The sequence below is a fragment of the Camellia sinensis genome, chromosome 11, assembly GCF_055761805.1.
Source record: "Camellia sinensis isolate YWXY chromosome 11, ASM5576180v1, whole genome shotgun sequence".
Lineage (NCBI taxonomy): Eukaryota > Viridiplantae > Streptophyta > Magnoliopsida > Ericales > Theaceae > Camellia > Camellia sinensis.
Window position 1 is genome coordinate 129,901,226 of NC_138971.1, and position 17,685 is coordinate 129,918,910.

At 35.3% G+C, this 17,685-nt stretch overlaps 1 protein-coding gene across 4 annotated transcripts; it reads left to right on the top strand.

The window, feature by feature from the left end:
- The first annotated feature begins 4,737 nt into the window (after window positions 1–4,737).
- On the top strand, window positions 4,738–17,411 carry LOC114313512 (TOM1-like protein 9). 4 transcript variants are annotated; one of them, XM_028259893.2, is made up of 10 exons: window positions 4,738–5,070; window positions 7,868–7,946; window positions 9,979–10,077; window positions 10,182–10,295; window positions 10,491–10,651; window positions 11,617–11,698; window positions 12,015–12,100; window positions 13,741–13,929; window positions 14,480–14,931; window positions 16,604–17,411. In XM_028259893.2, exons 1-10 carry the CDS (start codon window positions 4,970–4,972, stop codon window positions 17,164–17,166), a joined length of 1,926 nt encoding a protein of 641 aa, XP_028115694.2. In that variant the 5' UTR covers window positions 4,738–4,969; the 3' UTR covers window positions 17,167–17,411. The 4 variants fall into 4 exon arrangements, with proteins under 4 accessions (XP_028115694.2, XP_028115695.2, XP_082750907.1 ...); XM_082894781.1 differs by having other exon boundaries at window positions 4,940–5,070; window positions 7,659–7,946; XM_028259894.2 differs by lacking the exon at window positions 13,741–13,929 and having other exon boundaries at window positions 4,763–5,070.
- Window positions 17,412–17,685: the final 274 nt, after the last annotated feature.

Sequence of the window (17,685 nt, forward strand, 5' to 3'; positions counted from 1 at the left end):
AAATGTGCAGAAAAATATAAAGGTGATTTGACTCAAAAAAGATTAAAAGATAAAAAAAATGTGCTTATATAACACACCCTAAACAATAAAAAATTCAAAAAAATAAGTGAACCCCACCAACGTTGATCAAATCAAAACGGTCGTTCAAGTCATCTATACATCGCTATAATTAGGATTTAATCATGTTTATATCTCAATATGAGAGAAGTTGATGTAACAAATGGTTTGAAAAAAAATAGATTTTTCTTAAATTTTGGTCTAATTTTTAGGTGGGACCCATGCGCCAAGGTTGGCGGGTCCATGTGGTAACGCGTTCTTTGCCACGTAATGATTCACGATGTATATTTGGTTTCTCAAAACTATTATCGGGTGAATGAAAAATTAAAACTAAAGTGAGCTCCATGAAAATGTTTGTGTTTGGTGAAATTTCCATAAAGATTGGAGTTAAGGATTGTCCCACATTGTTTTGGTAGGCAAACTTAATATGGGTTTGTAAGCCTTAGGTTTACAACTTAGGGAGAGCCCCAAGGAGTACCCAAGTTTTGTGGAAATGTGAGGTTATGGGTAAAATGGGGTAGACCTACAACACACGCGCGCCACATCGTCGGGCTGGGCTTGGGTGTGGGTGCGTGGTATGAGGTTGGGTTAGATTTGTCCGGCCCAATGCTTATTTTTTTTGGCCAAATACATTTGAATTTTATTTTTCTAAAATTAAATTCTTACCATTTGGAATTTGAATTTCAATTTGAAATTCAAAACTAATTTGTTTGGTCCAATGCACCTATTCCTCTTCACTGAACAGATTTTATCTATTCAAATTGAAACCCGAACAGGTACTATATATGTTCATATCTGTCCGAACAGGTTTCTATCTGTTCAACACTATTTTGAACAAGTTTTTACCTGTTAAAACCTGTTCTGAAAAGTCACAAGTTTTCCTATAAATAGTCAGTCCCTCATTTGAATTTTGCACTCAATTTTTTCGTTCTTGCTTCTATTATTACTCTCTGTATTTTACTGCATTAATTTTTCTGTGAGCAAATGTATAAACATAAAGTGTGTTCGTTGTGCAAATAGTTTGTAGTGTTGCTACTGTTCGTTGTAGATCATTTCATCCTGAGAGATAGATGCCCATAATCTGTAAGCACCCTAGAGAGGACGAATCTGTCTTTAGGAGACAGTGTTAAACACTGGACTTGATCATTCTAAGAAAATATTTTCTGTAAGTATTTTCTTGTTTTTATTTTGTTTTCTTCCTTCTACTCTATTTTCATTTTCTATTTGGTTTTTGTAATTAAACAAATTTTGGAAAAACTTTCTTTTAATTTATTTCTTGCGTGTTCTGTTTGTTGTCAAATACACAAACAAAATTTAATTTTAATACAGTGAAGATTGTTCAATAGTTGAGAGACTCATACTATAAGTCCCGTTTTGATAATCTGAATCGTTCACTTTTAAGACTTGTTGAGTAAAATATTCTTGTAAAAAATTAAGATGATCGAATATCGATAACTATTTATTTTAATTAGATTTTTATTATAAAATTTAAATATTTATTTTTAAAATGAGATTAGTTCATTTTTACCCCTATAGTTTGTCACGATTTTCAATGACCTCCAGACTACTTTTATTTTCACGCGTACCCTTATACTATTTAAGTTCCTATCAATTTTGCTCCTGCCGTCATATTTGAAAACAAAAAAGTCAAAAAAATTACTTTTTGACTCCAAATTTCAAAAGAAAGATGCAGACCCATCCTTTTCCTACCAGCAAACCACCACCAGCAACCACCACATCAAGCCCTTTTATCTAGTTCGTCATAACTCCGTTTTGTCTCATTTTTATGTTGTTGGATTCAACTCACGGTCTAGTTTTTGTATCACATCTCACACGTCTCATTTTTTTCTCTTTTTGCATACTATCGGAGCTTCGAAAGTCAATAATAATAAAAAAAAAGACTTTTCTTCTCGTTTTTGACTTTTATTCGAGCCATCTTTCGGACTTCATATCTTTCTCGATTTTTCACGGTTCTATTTCATTCTTTTGCCATTCTTTTCACCTCATTTCCTACTTCGCCCTACACTACCTTGCTTTTTCACTTCTTCGTGTAATGAGCGGTTTTGGTATGCTGAAGTTGGCCGAAAACTAATTTCAAAATTTTCAAAAGAGAAAACAAACACAACCCATAAGCTGGAGGATAAGAAAAAAGAAATCAAGAGGGACAAATAGAGATTCATATGTATGCACATGGAAGAAACCATTGGTAGCAGTGTCTAGAACTTCAAAGGGCCGAGTCTCTGTGATGAATTGGTAATGGTGATAGATGGCTTTGGAATGAGGAACTCTTAGTACATATCCACAAAAAAGTTGTCAACAATGTCAAGGTAAACTGGACACATAAGGCGCGAGTAATTGTGGAGCACCTCTTCTATGTCCAACACATGGTCCATATCATTCATATCGATCATCTCTAACTCTCTTATCTTCTCCGCCAACATATAACCCCCTCCTCCTCCATTGCCAATCTGTGAACATGCCTCTTCTCTTCTACTTTAACCGATGCTTCCTATTTTCTTCTCTTCATTTTCCCCCACTTTGCATTTTCTCTTCAGAGCATTCCTGTCTTTAAATTTCGTGAAGCTTCCACTAGTAGTATCTGCCTTATTCATCAGTTTTTTGCTCTTCATCACCTTATCATTATCAGATTGCCACTACTTAGAGAAGTCCTTATTGAACTGATCTAATTGCTACAAGTTTGGATTGCCATTGCCGCCATATAAAGGATTAAGAGGACGGGTTTTGGGTAGTTTTTTGTATCTCTCAAAGAAAAATGACTTAAGGTTTTGAAGGGTTTTGTGAAGGAACATCTTGGTCTTGTGAAAAGTGTTTCTTAATAGCATTTTGTGGATTCCAGTGGTGTTTGTTTACAAGAAATATTGTGTGTGTCTCTATTTGTCTTTTAAGTTTGCAGTAGGAATAGATAACTGCTTCAGCTTGTTTGGCTTCTTATTCTCCAGAGATGTTGCTTCCAATATACAGCTAAGAGAGACAAAGACTGTTAAAGTTTCTCTCACTTTCCTTCAGATTAAAGGCAATGGATTTTAGAGGGACAATTTGTGTATAAGTGAAGAAGAAAAAAAAGAACGAGGAAGATGGAGAAGAAAGAAACAAAAAATGAATCTTGTGAAATTTTAGAAATTAGTTTTCGGACAATTTTCGGCATACCAAAACCGCCCATTACACGAAGAAGTGAGAAAGCAAGGTAGTGTAAGGTGAAGTAGGAAGTGAGGTGAAGAGAATGACAATAGAATGAAGTAGAACCGTGAAGAATTGAGAAAGATATGAAGTTCGAATGATGGCTCGAAGAAAAGTCCAAAACGAGAAGAAAAGTCTTTTTCTTTTTTTTTTATTGACTTTCGGAGCTTTGATAGCATGGCAAAAGAGAAAGAACGAGATGTGTGAGATGTGATACAAAAACTAAACCGTAAGTTAAATCCAACAACATAAAAATGAGGCGAAACGGATTTATGACGAAAGAGATAGAAGGGCTTGAAGTGTTGGTTACTGGTGGTGGTTTGCTGGTAGGAAAATGGTAGGTCTGCACATTTTTTTTTGAAATTTGGAGTTAAAATGTAATTTTTTTTAATTTTTCCATTTCAAATCTGGCGACAGAGGCAAAATTGATAGGAACTTAAATAGTATAGGGGTACGCGTGAAAATAAGAGTAATTTGGGGAGTTATTGAAAATCGTGACAAAATATAGGGGCAAAAATAAAATAATCTCTTTTAAAATCATATTTATGATTATTTTTTAAAAATTAATATAATTTAAAACAATTTAAATCATCTAATCAATTGTAAAATAAAGCTATTAGAGCATCTCCAATGGTAATAGCCATTTTACCTATCTAAATAGTACTATAAAGTATACATTTTATTTTGCCTATCAATTATTTTATATTTCTACTCCAACTATACTTTTTATTTTACCTATTCATTCAAATACTATTAATTTTATAAAATGTCACATCAACAGGAAAAATAGAAGAAAATGATTCTAATGATTAAATACGTTTTGCCTAATTTTGAAGACTAGCTACATATAGCTAATGAAAGTACGCTAAACTAAAATGTTTGATCATATATTTAGGTCTTGTTTAGGAAGTGATAGTTTTAGCTTAAAAGTCAAAAAATTGCTAAAAAAAATCAAAAAGTCTATACCTTATATAAAAAAGTCAAAGATTCTTTTTTTCTCTTTATTTTTTACACATATTTTTGTAAAAAATCAAAAATTCATTCTAAACATATAAAATTTTTTTACCTCATATTTTAGTCAAAAATTTAAAAAATTAAAAAGTTGCTAAAATAATTTATTCTCAAACAAGGCCTTAAGACATTAAAATTAAAAAAAATAAATTACATTAAACATTTTAATTAACAAATATTATATATTTAATGGGTTGGAGATGGTGTTAATTCGAAAGGACAACCAAAATCATATAAACAGTAATATTTCTTCCTTAATTTTAGAATTCTAATAATGTGACAGAGTATAAAAAAGTAAAATAAAATAAAATCACTATCAAAACATCCTATCGCAGTGGGTCCATTCCCATTTGAGCTCTCTCCCAATCATTTTTCAAACCATATCGCTATCATCGAATACGTACACCCAAGTACGACACACTCGTCGTGACATTAACAATGTATATCTTCACACGTGTCCTGATTTAAATTGCCAAATTTGAATCATAACAGAAAAGAAAGAAACTAGCGAGAGAGTAGCAAGAGTTTTAGATAGAGAAACTACAGTAGAGAGGAGAGAGAGAGAGAGAGAGAGAGAGAGATTCTCTCAATCAGTTCAGGAGAGAGAGAGACATATGGTTCCAGAACTGTTCCATCCATTGTTTCATTTTGATTTGGTTGAAATTCATTTCACTAGTTTGATTTCGATCATCTCGAAGCGAATATGGTGAATTCTATGGTGGAACGAGCCACGACCGATTTGCTCATCGGTCCAGATTGGGCATTGAACATCGAGATCTGCGACATTTTGAATCATGATCCTTCGTACGTTTCTCGCTTCTTTTTTCAGTTTTTTGTTTCATATCAATTTCAATTAATAGCATCTTAACTGCAAATTTGGAACGTTGTATGATTTATTGGTGTTTTCATGGATTATTTTTGGAGAATTTGTTTGAATAATGTAGGATTTTTGGAGAATGTGTTTGTGTTTGTGTGTGTGTGTGTTTTTAAATTGTTAAAGAATGAACGTTTACAGTTCGTTTGGATTGAGTGATTTGGAGAGTGATTTGGAGAAAAATGAAGAGAAATGAATTTCTCTTGATGTTAATCACTTATTTGGATTGCTAAGAGGAGGGAAACGAGGAGAAATAAAATGAAATGGAGAGAAATTGATTTCTCTAAATCACTTCAAGATTGGAGAGATTGGGAGCAAGAAGAAATGTGATAATTACTAATTTTATGAAATATCAAAATTGTCGTAAAAGGTTATTTTGGTAATATAAGATTTATTTTCTTTTCTTTTTATGTAGTCTATCTAAACAAGATTGGAGAGAAATTACAATTTTTTCTTTTCTTTTCTCTCCAGTCTAACCAAACAAGAAGTGGAGAAATCCTAATCTCTTCTCTTATTTTATTTTCTCTCCTAACTTAACAAATCATTTCTTTTTTCTTTTTTTTTTCCTTCTAGATATTCAAACGTATTCAGTTGGATTATCTTATCATATAATTTATCTAGCAATGTAACCAAATGAAGGATGGAAGTAAGGAGAAAATGATAGAGAAAGAAGGGATAAAATTGGAAAGGGTACATTCACCTTCCTAATGTTTGAGAAAAATATAGCTAGCCCCACAAGTTTTGCATAATTACATTGACCTCCCTTTTAGTAAGGTAATGCAGATTGTGGATAAACAATAAAATAAACAATGGTAAATATACATTCCAGTAATTTATACGACTCACAAATTACTGATGAAAAAGGACCTAAGTATTATGTGAATTAAAAGTTTGAGGGAAGCCAGTGTAATTATATCAAAAGTGTGTGGCTAATTGTATTTCCTTCAAATCTCATGGGAGGTGAATGTAATTTACCCAATTAGAAAAGAGATGGATACTAATAGAAGGGAAGGCATGAAGTGGTTTTCCAAGCCTTTTGATTATAAGAGAACAACTAAAATAAAATATAGAGAAATAAAGGAAGAGAAGAAGAACTACCTGTTACTAGCTTGAGTTGTATCATTCACTACTCCACTGAAAGCACCAAAAGAGTTCCTTCAAATTCCTTGCTAAAAGCCATTAACAATAACATTTAAAATTAAATTATTATGTCAAGATTGATATGATTTTTCCAATAATTGCTTAAACCACTATTATGAGTACTAATTTTCTTATATGACACAAACTACAGTTATTAGAAATTGTTGTTATTTTAGTGATCATATGATTTTAATAGGAAAATAACCAATGTTATGCATGATTTGTTATTATTTGGGTGATCATATGATTTTTAATAAGATTTAATTAGATTCCATCAGACCCAACATGTCTCTCACCTTTTTTCCTCTAATTTTTTTTCTTCTAAAGATGCTTAAGGTTAAAATAACTTACATGCCATGAATTTTTAGTGAAATAAATATGGATTAATATTATGTGGATCATGTTAGTCAAACCTAATAGTTACATAATTTATTTATTTATTAATTTGTTTTTTATGCATCCACACATTTTAAATTGTTTTATTTTAAAATGAAGGATTCCACTTTAATACTAAAAGTGGTATATTTTGTAAAAAAACTTTTATAAATGTGGTCAAATATTGTTTAATAAGTAATTGTGCATTTGGGGATGTTGGGTTTTCTTTAATTTTACTAAGTACTCTTGGCCTTTATGAGTTTAAAAATTTTGTACATTCTATATGAAAGTGTGTGCATTAAAGAATGCATAATCTTTTTAAGCTTTCTCAACATACTTTAAGAAGACCCAATATATAATATTTACAGTAATAAATTTAAAATAGTCTACCAAAATACACCGATAGTATGCTGACTGGTACAGGACTGATAACTATGCATCAAGCATGAATGAACATGGATATGCTACCCTAAGAAGCATGACCATGCTGCCTAACATTGGGATGAAAATTATTATTTTAGATGAAAATGACCATGGAATCAAGAGTCATATTGTTCTCTTTCTATGATGAACTAGGGATCAAATTCGGCAATGGCATGATGGGCCAATCATGAACTGACATGGGGCTGTCTCAAAATTTCATTGGATATCTCTATGACACTACACAAAGATATACTGGCAGAGGCTTAATATTATAGCAAAAAGAAAAACATTTTTTTGTCTAGACTAACCAGAACAACCTCAGTGTCTAAAGTGCTTTATAAGTAGATAGAATCAAGGTTGAATACAGCATTTTATTTGGTAGCAGAATGACAGATTTTGACTAGCAAATCCTCACAAGAAGACAGAATTGATGACTATGCTGTGTTGGATTTGCATTTATTACTTTTAGTCTCTCATTTAGTAATTGTTCTTTCGTCTCCATGGATGCATTTTGAACTTTCAAAAGTTGGAGAGCAGTCAAGCAATGCTACATTGATGGAAAATTACTTGTCATTTGCAGATGCACATGTTCATGCATGTTTCATCCTCTGAGATGAGCGCACTTACTATCTACCACTTTTATGCATATTGAGAGTGTTGTTATTTGCTCTTTTGTGCTCCATTTCTCTAGTTGGGAAAGTTTTTATTTGTGATGTTGATATTAGTGCTGAATTTTTTGGGGTTGATTCCTCTGTAATGGGTACCAGTAATTTGGTTTTGGTTCACCAGGCAATCAAAGGATGTTGTAAAAGGCATAAAAAAGCGCCTTGGAACCAAGAATCCGAAAGTTCAACTTCTTGCCTTGACAGTAAGTTCAGAAAAGACTACTACATTTTCTTTTCAATTATGTGAATTATTTTTTCCATGTTTGGGATGGGCATTTTTATTTCTGCTTCTCCCTTATGTGATGTTCATATTTCTGTAATCATCAAGTTTGACTTTTAACAATCAAATATTGGTTACTTTTAAATTCTTGGCATCAGAAAACGTTTATAATCTGCTTAGTGTGCATGCTAACAGTTTATTGCAAAACAATTACTGCCATTGATTTGGTCAAATGTTATGACTGTCTAGTGATTGTAGCATCTTGTTGAAGGCCAATCTAATAAATCTTGTAGGAAGTGCATAAGCTTCTATTAATCTTGCTCCGTTGAGGAGCATCTAGGTGGGGCTTGCAATCATAATTTGTTTACCCTATTAACTAAGTCTTACTTTTTCTTACAACGAACCCTTAAAGCCCAACCTTTTGAACCCTAATTTATGGCTCACAGCCCTGAACAGCTTTAATTTTAGCCACCAGAGTCTTCTCTTCACAAGCTCAAACCTTTATCAATTTAAACCGTACACAACTCTTGGCCAATCTTTCACTAAACCTAATCCTAGCAGCCAAATAACCTTGCATTGCATCTGTGGGTGCTGCATCACCAGAAGTTAGAGCTTTTATGGTGTTGCATTAAGAAGCTTACCCATATTGTTAGTTTGGCTGATATTAGTTGAAGGATCATATTCAATTACAATTTTTGTTTTTGTAGATGTACTTTCCATTAGGCTTGCCAAGAAGACTGTAAATAATGGTTTACTACCATCTAATTGATTATATAGGGCTCTGCAAGAAATCTAGTCAATCCAGGAAACCCCGGTCTGATTCTCTTTTTTCTCTCTCTTGACCAATGCCTGGGGTTCCTTCACTCAAAAGATCAGCCGTTGTGACATAGGTGTATCAAGGTAGGCCGTGGATTGAATAGAGAAAGAAGGGCCTGTACTTGACAAATTTCAAGCAACCCCCAACCTTCTACAGTCTCCTTGCTTCTACTGTTGCTCCATCTCTCTCACTCGCAGTGCGCCTACTTTCATCCCACAACCACCTTTGCTTTCCTTTGCCACCAAACTTCCACAACCACCAGGGACTCTAATGCACCTCACTTGGTTTGATTTGTTTGTATTGGTTTGTAGCCACTCTTCCATCTCTCTTAGTAGACGATCTTGCCATCACTGACCGTCCACCACCACCAGCAACTCTCTTTCACATGGTCGCACCCCCCCCGTTCCTATACTCTGATCAGTAAAGCAATTTTTTTGCATTCTTCAACTTTTGAGTCAGGGTTTTTTAGTTTCCCTTTCTGATTTAGTTAGGGTCTTTTTCAATTTGATTTTTTTTGCAAATAAAAAGATTAGAAGTGACATTCAATTTGATTTGAGATAGGGATATTGAGCCATCCAGCACCACCCGTCTTATACCTGAAGTATTGCTTATTTATCTGTCAACCTTGATATTATTGTTTTCTTTCTATCAAACTTGAATTGAATTAAAAAATAAATAAATAAAGGTTAATTGTTTCAAATTATTTGTTTCTGATAACGGTTTATGTGTTTTTTATTAAGAGGTTTTTAAGTTGGGCCTTTCTGATTTAGGTATTTTTTTTAAAGCAAGAATTACAATAATTTTTTCGAAAGCTGTGGAACTGAGAACCAAATTTGGTTCTGGTCTGGTTTTATTGGTGTCAACGGTTTGGTCTGGTTTTCAACATCCTAGAACTGTTAGGTAAAGTTTTGTTCCTCGATTTCCTCAAAACCAAACCATCCAAACCGTGTGCACCTCTAATTGATTATTCTAAGAACCTTTGAATTAGCTTCACTTTTCAATTGACTGAAAATCCATTGATTCATATCCCTTGTATGAATAAGTTGGCCTTTTCTGCTGGAAACTTGATTGCAACCAGAGATGAATTCTCTGATGTTTGATTTTTTTTTGAATGAAGTGCAACCTACTCCTGTCATTCTCACAACATTTTCTCACAGAAGACTCAATTGGTTTGCTTGATCTGTTTACCATATTCTAGTTATTGGAGACAATAATAAAGAATTGTGGGGACCTTATCCACATGCATGTCGCAGAGAAAGATGTGCTTTATGACATGGTGAAAATAGCGAAGAAGAAGGTTAGACTATCACTTCTACCATTGTTGCTACTCTATGTATGTATGAATATTTTGATTTGTTGGTTAAAACTGTTTCTAATATAATATTTTGTTTGTTTTTATAGCCTGATTTTCATGTGAAAGAGAAGATATTGATTCTAATTGATTCTTGGCAAGAAGCCTTTGGTGGGTCTAGGGCTAGATATCCACAATACTATTCCGCATACCAGGAGTTGTTGGTAAGTTGTCTAATTAAGTATTTGTCAGATTTGAGAAGTAAGGAACTCAATGTTTTTAGGTATTAATATTTTATGTACACCATTTGGTAGGTGTGACACTGTCACTTGGTTATTTTGTGGCTTTTGTTGTATATTCTGTTTGACAACCAGTTTCGTTTTTTAAACTCTTTGATTCAAATTGCTTGTTGCTTTCAGCGGGCTGGGGCAGTATTCCCTCCGAGAACTGAAAGGTCTGCACCTGTATTTACACCCCCACAATCACAGCCTCTAACATCATATCCACATAATATTCGGGCTCGAGAATATCAGCAAGAAGCGGCTGAGTCTTCTGCAGAGGCTGAGTTTCCAACGTTGAGGTAAATGCTGCGTCCTTTTCTTTTTCTGTTTGAAAGAAAGATAATTCAGTAATTAACACCCAATCTATCAGTGTAGCAAACTCCCCCCAATTTGCCAGTTGGTGCTTCTTTTCCAGTAGCTTTAAACTAAATGATCTCAAACAATTTCGGATGGGAAACCAATTCTAATTCCTCATATGCATTTTCTAAAGAGTACCCTCTGAACTTTTTGCTTATACGCATGTTAGGTGATCAGGTGTTGTAGTGAAGCTGTATGCATCTTTAACTTCTGATCTTTTGTCTTCATTCAATTCTTTCTTCACTCGTGGAGTAAAGCATAAATAGATGATGAGCAATTGTGGCACAGTTCTCGTATTTTCGTTGATAATCTGTCCTATTACATAAAGCCAACAAATGAGTGTTTGACAGGAAATTTCAATAAAAAAAGTAGGAAATAACTGTATGAGATATTTAATCCAATGAGGGGATGAACATGTGCATAGCATGTGTTCCCCTCTAGTGGAGTATAGTTGCATCTTATGAGGTTTGCAGATTTTTTTGTATGTCACAACCTTAATAATACATGTCAATGAAAAAATGATCAAGTCAATCCTGATGAGATGAGCTTGGGCCTGTTCTGGGTTAGCTGTGTAACCAAACTAGTCTTGGAACTGCACACATGGTCTCTACTTTTATAGATAAACAAGCTTGAACTCCATTGTTGGTTCAAACTTGAGCTGTTTGTGAACAACTTGGTTTGTTTGCATTGCAGCCCTAATTTATACTAGTCACTTTGTTGTTTCTATTTTATGGTTGCAATTTTTCCCTGACAAACTAATTTCTCTGCTCTTCATTGATTAGAGGAAACAGGATTTGAATCAGCACAAACTAAATGTGCTAGTTTGCAGTAAAACTCTTTTGCATCTTCTACTGAGTTGATTATTATTACTTGTGGTTATGTCATTAATGGATAATTTTTCTGCCAGCTTGACAGAAATTCAGAATGCACGAGGTATTATGGATGTTCTTTCAGAAATGTTGAATGCAATAGATCCGGGGAACAAAGAGGTATTTTCCCAATCTATAAGCTGCAAGGCCTAATTTTTTATCACCTCTTTTTCTCTGGTTGAAGATTCTGGTGTAGTGTTACATTAATGATGCACTTCTATGTAAAACATCCAACATACTGAACTAATAATGGGCTATTTAGACTTGGTCAAACCTCCGTCTGATACTTGGTTTGTTAAGGGACTGAAATAATGCTAAAATTAACAAGTCTATATGTCTTGGACCTATTATTTTTTCCTCGCAAATTTCTTACACATTACATTCTTAAATCTGGTAGTCAATCCTTGCGTTGAATTATCATATTTTCACTTTGCAGGGGATTAGGCAGGAGGTTGTTGTTGACTTGGTGGATCAATGCCGCACATACAAGCAAAGAGTGGTACACCTTGTTAACTCGACTTCGTAAGGCCTTGTATTACTTACCCTACTGCTTATGGCCATTTGTATAATGAATTTTAGTGCTCCTTTAAAATCAATCTTGTATGTCGTTTTTCCCTTTCTCCTTTTACTTTATTAGGAAAATAAATCAGACAGCCATTTCCTAACAAAAGGAGTTACAACCCAAAGGGAATATTGCAGATAACAACATCCACATCCTAGACAGGCTTGAATCAGACCTTCCCCCAACAACCTTGAACACTTCAGAGGCCACGTTACCCCCCTTGATTGGATTGGTTTAGTTGTTCACATGTTTCACTTAATTATGAGGATGCTTTCCCCAAAGGATGCCTCACCCTGCTTCATCTAGCTGCTCTTCTATAGGGAGCTTCTATTTCCACACACTACATTATCTCAGTTCACACACTTAATTTCCGAATTCTTGGTTCAGAATTTGATTTTTGAACAAAACTATTTGGTTTGGAAGTTGGTTTCCAACCAAATAGTTTGTTTAAAACTTGATTTTTGAACCAAATAGTTTTATTTGAAAGTTGATTTCCAAACCAAAAAGATGTGTGCATTAAGAGGAAGGGCCAGACTTCTCTCCAGTCCAAGATCGGACTGAAGCGTGCTGTTGGGCCTATGGGGGCCAACCACGGGTCATGTTTCGATGATCCAAACCATTTAATGTGCAGAGCTCGTTGAGTACTTTATCTTTGTAAAAATTCACATTAATCGGATATCGATAGCTACTTGATCGGATCATATTTCTATTAACGGTAAATATAATGTTCAAAATAAATTATTGACAAAAATCTGATCTGATCGAGTAGCTATCGATATCCAATCAACATGATTTTTTTAGAGATAAAGTATTTGACGAGCTCTACACATTGACGATACGGATTATAGAAACAAGACCTATGGTGGGTCCCACGGGCCCAACAGCACCGTCCAGTCCACAAAGGACGCGACTAGGACATGTATCGCCAGTGCCCTTACACGCCGGAAACACTTTTGGGGTGTGGAAAATTGATTATGGAGTGTGGAAGCCCTGGGAAGAGTGAACTCTATTGGAATGTGGAAAAAGTGCTTGGATTGGAGATCGTTGGGGGTGTAAGATGGAGCTTTGATTTTCAAACCCTGAGAGTTAAATAGCCTCCTTTCCAACTTTGTTTTTGAACCTGGGGCAAGTCCCCTTGTATTATTGGTTATTTTCTTAACAGTTGACCTCACATACTCGTTGAAACAAGGATGAAGGTTTCCATAGGTTGATCTTCACTTGCCTTTTATAAGAAGAGGTTCGAGAGCGGAAAGATGAACAAAATTCAGGTATAAATGTTTGGCTAAGGGCGACTAGTGAGACCCTGTACTCAATCCTTTTCAGGTAGGTAGTTACTTGTATTTTGCCTGTCGAGATAATATTGTGTTGCCTTGTAGGTCTCTAATTGATACCCTTTTAGCATATCTTTTTCTATGTGTGTGGGGGGTTGGGTGTGCATGTATGTATTTATGTGTGTGGTTTTTGATTTATAAATGAACAAGCGTTATGTACAATAAGAAAATGCCTTGGGACTGGATGTAGTAGATGCTACAGCTTACTCTTTATATGCAACCAATGCTGTTGTCACTATGTATATTCATTATTCATATACCTCTTGCAGGGACGAATCACTGCTATGTCAAGGACTTGCACTGAATGACGATTTGCAGCGACTACTAGCCAAACATGAATCCATTGTCTCAGGAATTTCTGCCAAAACACAGAAACCGAAGCCTGAACCTGTTCAAGCACTGGTGAATCTGGATGCTCCTCTAATTTACACAGGAGACAGTAAACATTCTGATGGGGGGTAAAATAAGTTTATTTGAATTTTTATTCTTTGCAGTATTTGTGTTGGCTAATATCCCTGATACATCAGTTATTGTTGGAATTGGTCTTTTGAAAATTTATATTGGGTATAGTTCATAGATGTCAAAACATTAGTGTTTATGTTTTGCACAATTTTTTTAGAAAGCCAATGGCTAGACAATTGGGAAATTAGATGCCACATTCCTTCTAAATGATTGACTGAATCGTTAACTTTGGAAGACTTATGCAATGGATATCTAGGACTTGAGTGAGTTTATTCTCATTATAGAACTGATGTTTTGACTTTCTATTTTGACGCCATACTAATGATATTGAAACAATTTTTAAAAAAAATTTAAAGTTCTTTGTTTTCTTCCCGAGCAGCTGAGTTTTGTTTTTTCTTCCTTATCTCTCCTCATCATCGTATGAAGAGGTTGGAATTTTGATATGGCTTAAGCATCAAACCTAGCGCGAAATTTTAAGAAAATTCATATCCTTTATAATGAAGCCACTGGTTATCCTAACCAGTAAACACCTGGATTTTTCTGCAGATCCACCTCCAATGCTGGTGCAGGGAAACAGCAGCAGCTTCCTGCCACTAATGGTCTGCCAACAATTTCAACAAAGGTTAATCCCAAAATGGACCTTCTGAGTGGAGATGACTTCAACTCGCCTTCGGCAGAGAATTCGCTAGCTATTGTTCCTTTGGGAGAACCCCAGACCAGTCCTGTAGCTGGTCAGCACAATGCCCTCGCTCTTGTAGACATGTTTTCTCAAATTAACAATAATCAACCTGCTTCTCCAGTTGGACAAGCATACCCCTCATCGCCACAATATCAGCAGCATCAGAATTTTCAGTATCCACAAACCTCAGTTTACCCCAACGGAATTGTCCCAAACATGATGGTACCTCAGTATGAGCAGTCACCATACTCACAAGGTGCTAATCCTGCCTGGAATGGACAGATGTCCCCACGTCAGCAGCCACCTTCGCCGGTCTATGGTGCACTTCTAAACCACTCTATAAGCATTTTTTATTTTCAAAGATCTTCTTCACATGCATTCTTACAGATTCAAGCTTCGCAATCACCTTATGCTCTGTCAGATAGTTAGGAATTGTCATCCGCGATGTCAACCTGCCCGGTATTACTAATTTTAAGGGATTGGTTTGACGTTTTGGACTGATATAAATATTGGAATTGGTTTAGATTTATTATTATTATTATTATTAAATAATATATAGATAGACACACACAAACAACATGGTTGAATGATAGCGGCTGAATAGAATAATATAGGTCTTATAACTTCAATAAATCAATAACATGTTTTTCATCTTCCCTCTTCACTCTCTCTATTTCCTCTATCTTCCCTCTATCTCTCTTCCCCCATTTTTAACTTTTTTTTTTTTTGTATTTTTTCGAAAGAAGCAATTCGGAACCGTTACTTAATGGTGCGTAACAGGCCGTTACAGCACCATTACGACCGCTATAGCAGCTGCTATGGCCAATACACCTGTGAATCTCAATCACACTGCAAAAGCGGCCGTAATGGGTAGCGGTAACTACCAGAACCATTACGTAACGGCATTACGTAACGGTTGCGGCCGCTTTTTAAAACCTTGGTTTAGAGCCTCCTGCAAACCTTTTTTTTTTGGGTCTTTTCCCTTCTCCTGCTAACTAGCCTACTGGTTATCTTTCTATAGTTTTCTATAGATATTAATAACATATATAGCTTTTATTATTTAATAATTTTATGTGTTACCTTAAATTTTATGGTTTCTTGTAATTACATATTGTATCAGTACAAATATTTGCTATTAGTTTTAGGGTAAATTACACTAACCTTCCCTTGAGGTTTGGAAAAAATACACTGAGCCCCACAAGTTAGGCATTATTACACTGTTCACTCTTAAGGTTTTAATTTACTAACACTTTGCCCCCTTTCCATGAGTCATTCATTAGTCATATCATATTGATGAAAATGGGATACAGCCTAGAATCCTACATTCCTCGGTTGGGGTTAGGAGCTAAGTGCCCTAGCTTGCGTAGGTAAAAGGCCACATTGCGCTGTTATTCGCGAATATGTGAATTGGGAGTGAAATCGCCCCAAATTCGCAGATCTGTCTTGGGAAATTCATGAATTTTGTTTTGACTGATGTTTACTTGCCATGTAGCTGGAATTTTCTGTTTCTGACAATGGTTTGTTGGCGTGTTACTTTTGTACCTAAGTTATACAAATGTAAAGCTATACAAAATTATTAGAAAACATCTTACACACAAGATGTACATACATATATGAACATATAGACGCTCTGGAGGCTCCCTCAGTCTTATACATTTCACAAATTGATGCTCTCGCTCTCGCTCCTACTCCTACTTCTGCTTTAAGAGTTTGGCACTTGGGTTTGGAGGCCTCATGACTCATTTGTTAAATACTCCAGGTTTTGGTTGAACATAAGCATGTACTTGTAGGCGGGCTGTTAGGATCTGAACCATTTTGACCCCTAAGCTTGTTAGTCATTCTTGTGAAAATTCACGGATTATACATCTTCACAAGATTTTCGTGAATCTGACCGACAGTAATTTAGCAGGGCTTTAGGCAAGCTCCTTGTAGAGAATGTAAATGTACAGGAATTACTCTTTTATCATTTGACATCGTGCAACGTTCCTCAGGTGCTCAGAGCGGTAGTTCACTGCCACCACCCCCGTGGGAAGTTCAGCCATCAGACAATAGTCCTCCACCAATGCAGGTTACTCAGGTGGTTGTCACACACTCCCAACCAGTTCCAAGTGGCATGCATCAAGGTAACGATCAGTTGGTGGGCATGTATATTCAGCCAATCACAACCGGTCATCTGTCAGCAATCAATAACCAGGTTATTCAGAGCAATCAGCTGGTTGGAGGACACCAGCCAATGGGTGTGTATCCGCAGCAAATGCAATCTGGGCTGCCTGCTTTAATGTATCCTCAACAGATGTATAACAACCAAATGGCGGGGTATGGGTATGGATACGGTCAGCAACAAAACGCTCAGTTCCTTGACCAGAGAATGTCAGGGCTGTCTGTTACGGACGATGGTGTCTTGAGAGATTCTTCTTACCAGACATCCACTCCATCCTACGTTCTGCCTGGAAGGCCCACAAAGCCAGAGGATAAGCTATTTGGAGACCTTGTTGACATTGCAAAAATTAAGCCGACGACAAAAACTACTCCTGGCAGAGCTGGTAGCATGTGAAAATAATGACCCGTGGATTTGCATTTTGCGACCCCTATCTTTCTGTTTGCTTAACTTGTTTTATTTTATTCATTTATTTATTTTAACATTTCACTATTATGCACATTCTTTATCTTTGCCCCTATAATTGAGTTGCTTGTTTTAATTGGATTGTGTACATTCATTGTAGATAAATTTTTTTGATTTATTATTGTTATTATTATTATTATTATTTTATTGAATACAAATTTTTTAAGATTAGGAACTTGTTTTTTTAGCAGATGCTAGTTTTGTGGAGACGTTAGTTGGAAACACATAATTTTCATACATAATGATGTGACTCAATGTAGGCTATTCACATTAAATCAAAACACCCACAAAGATTATTTATTTACCAACTGGTACTGACTTTTCCACCGTCTACTGAAACTGCCACTGTCTGTTAAGCACTTCAACTATCCAGACTTAATCTCTCACTCTGCTCTGTTTCTCTACCCGCTCTCACATCTCTTGTACAAAAACTACATGCTCTCTTCTAGT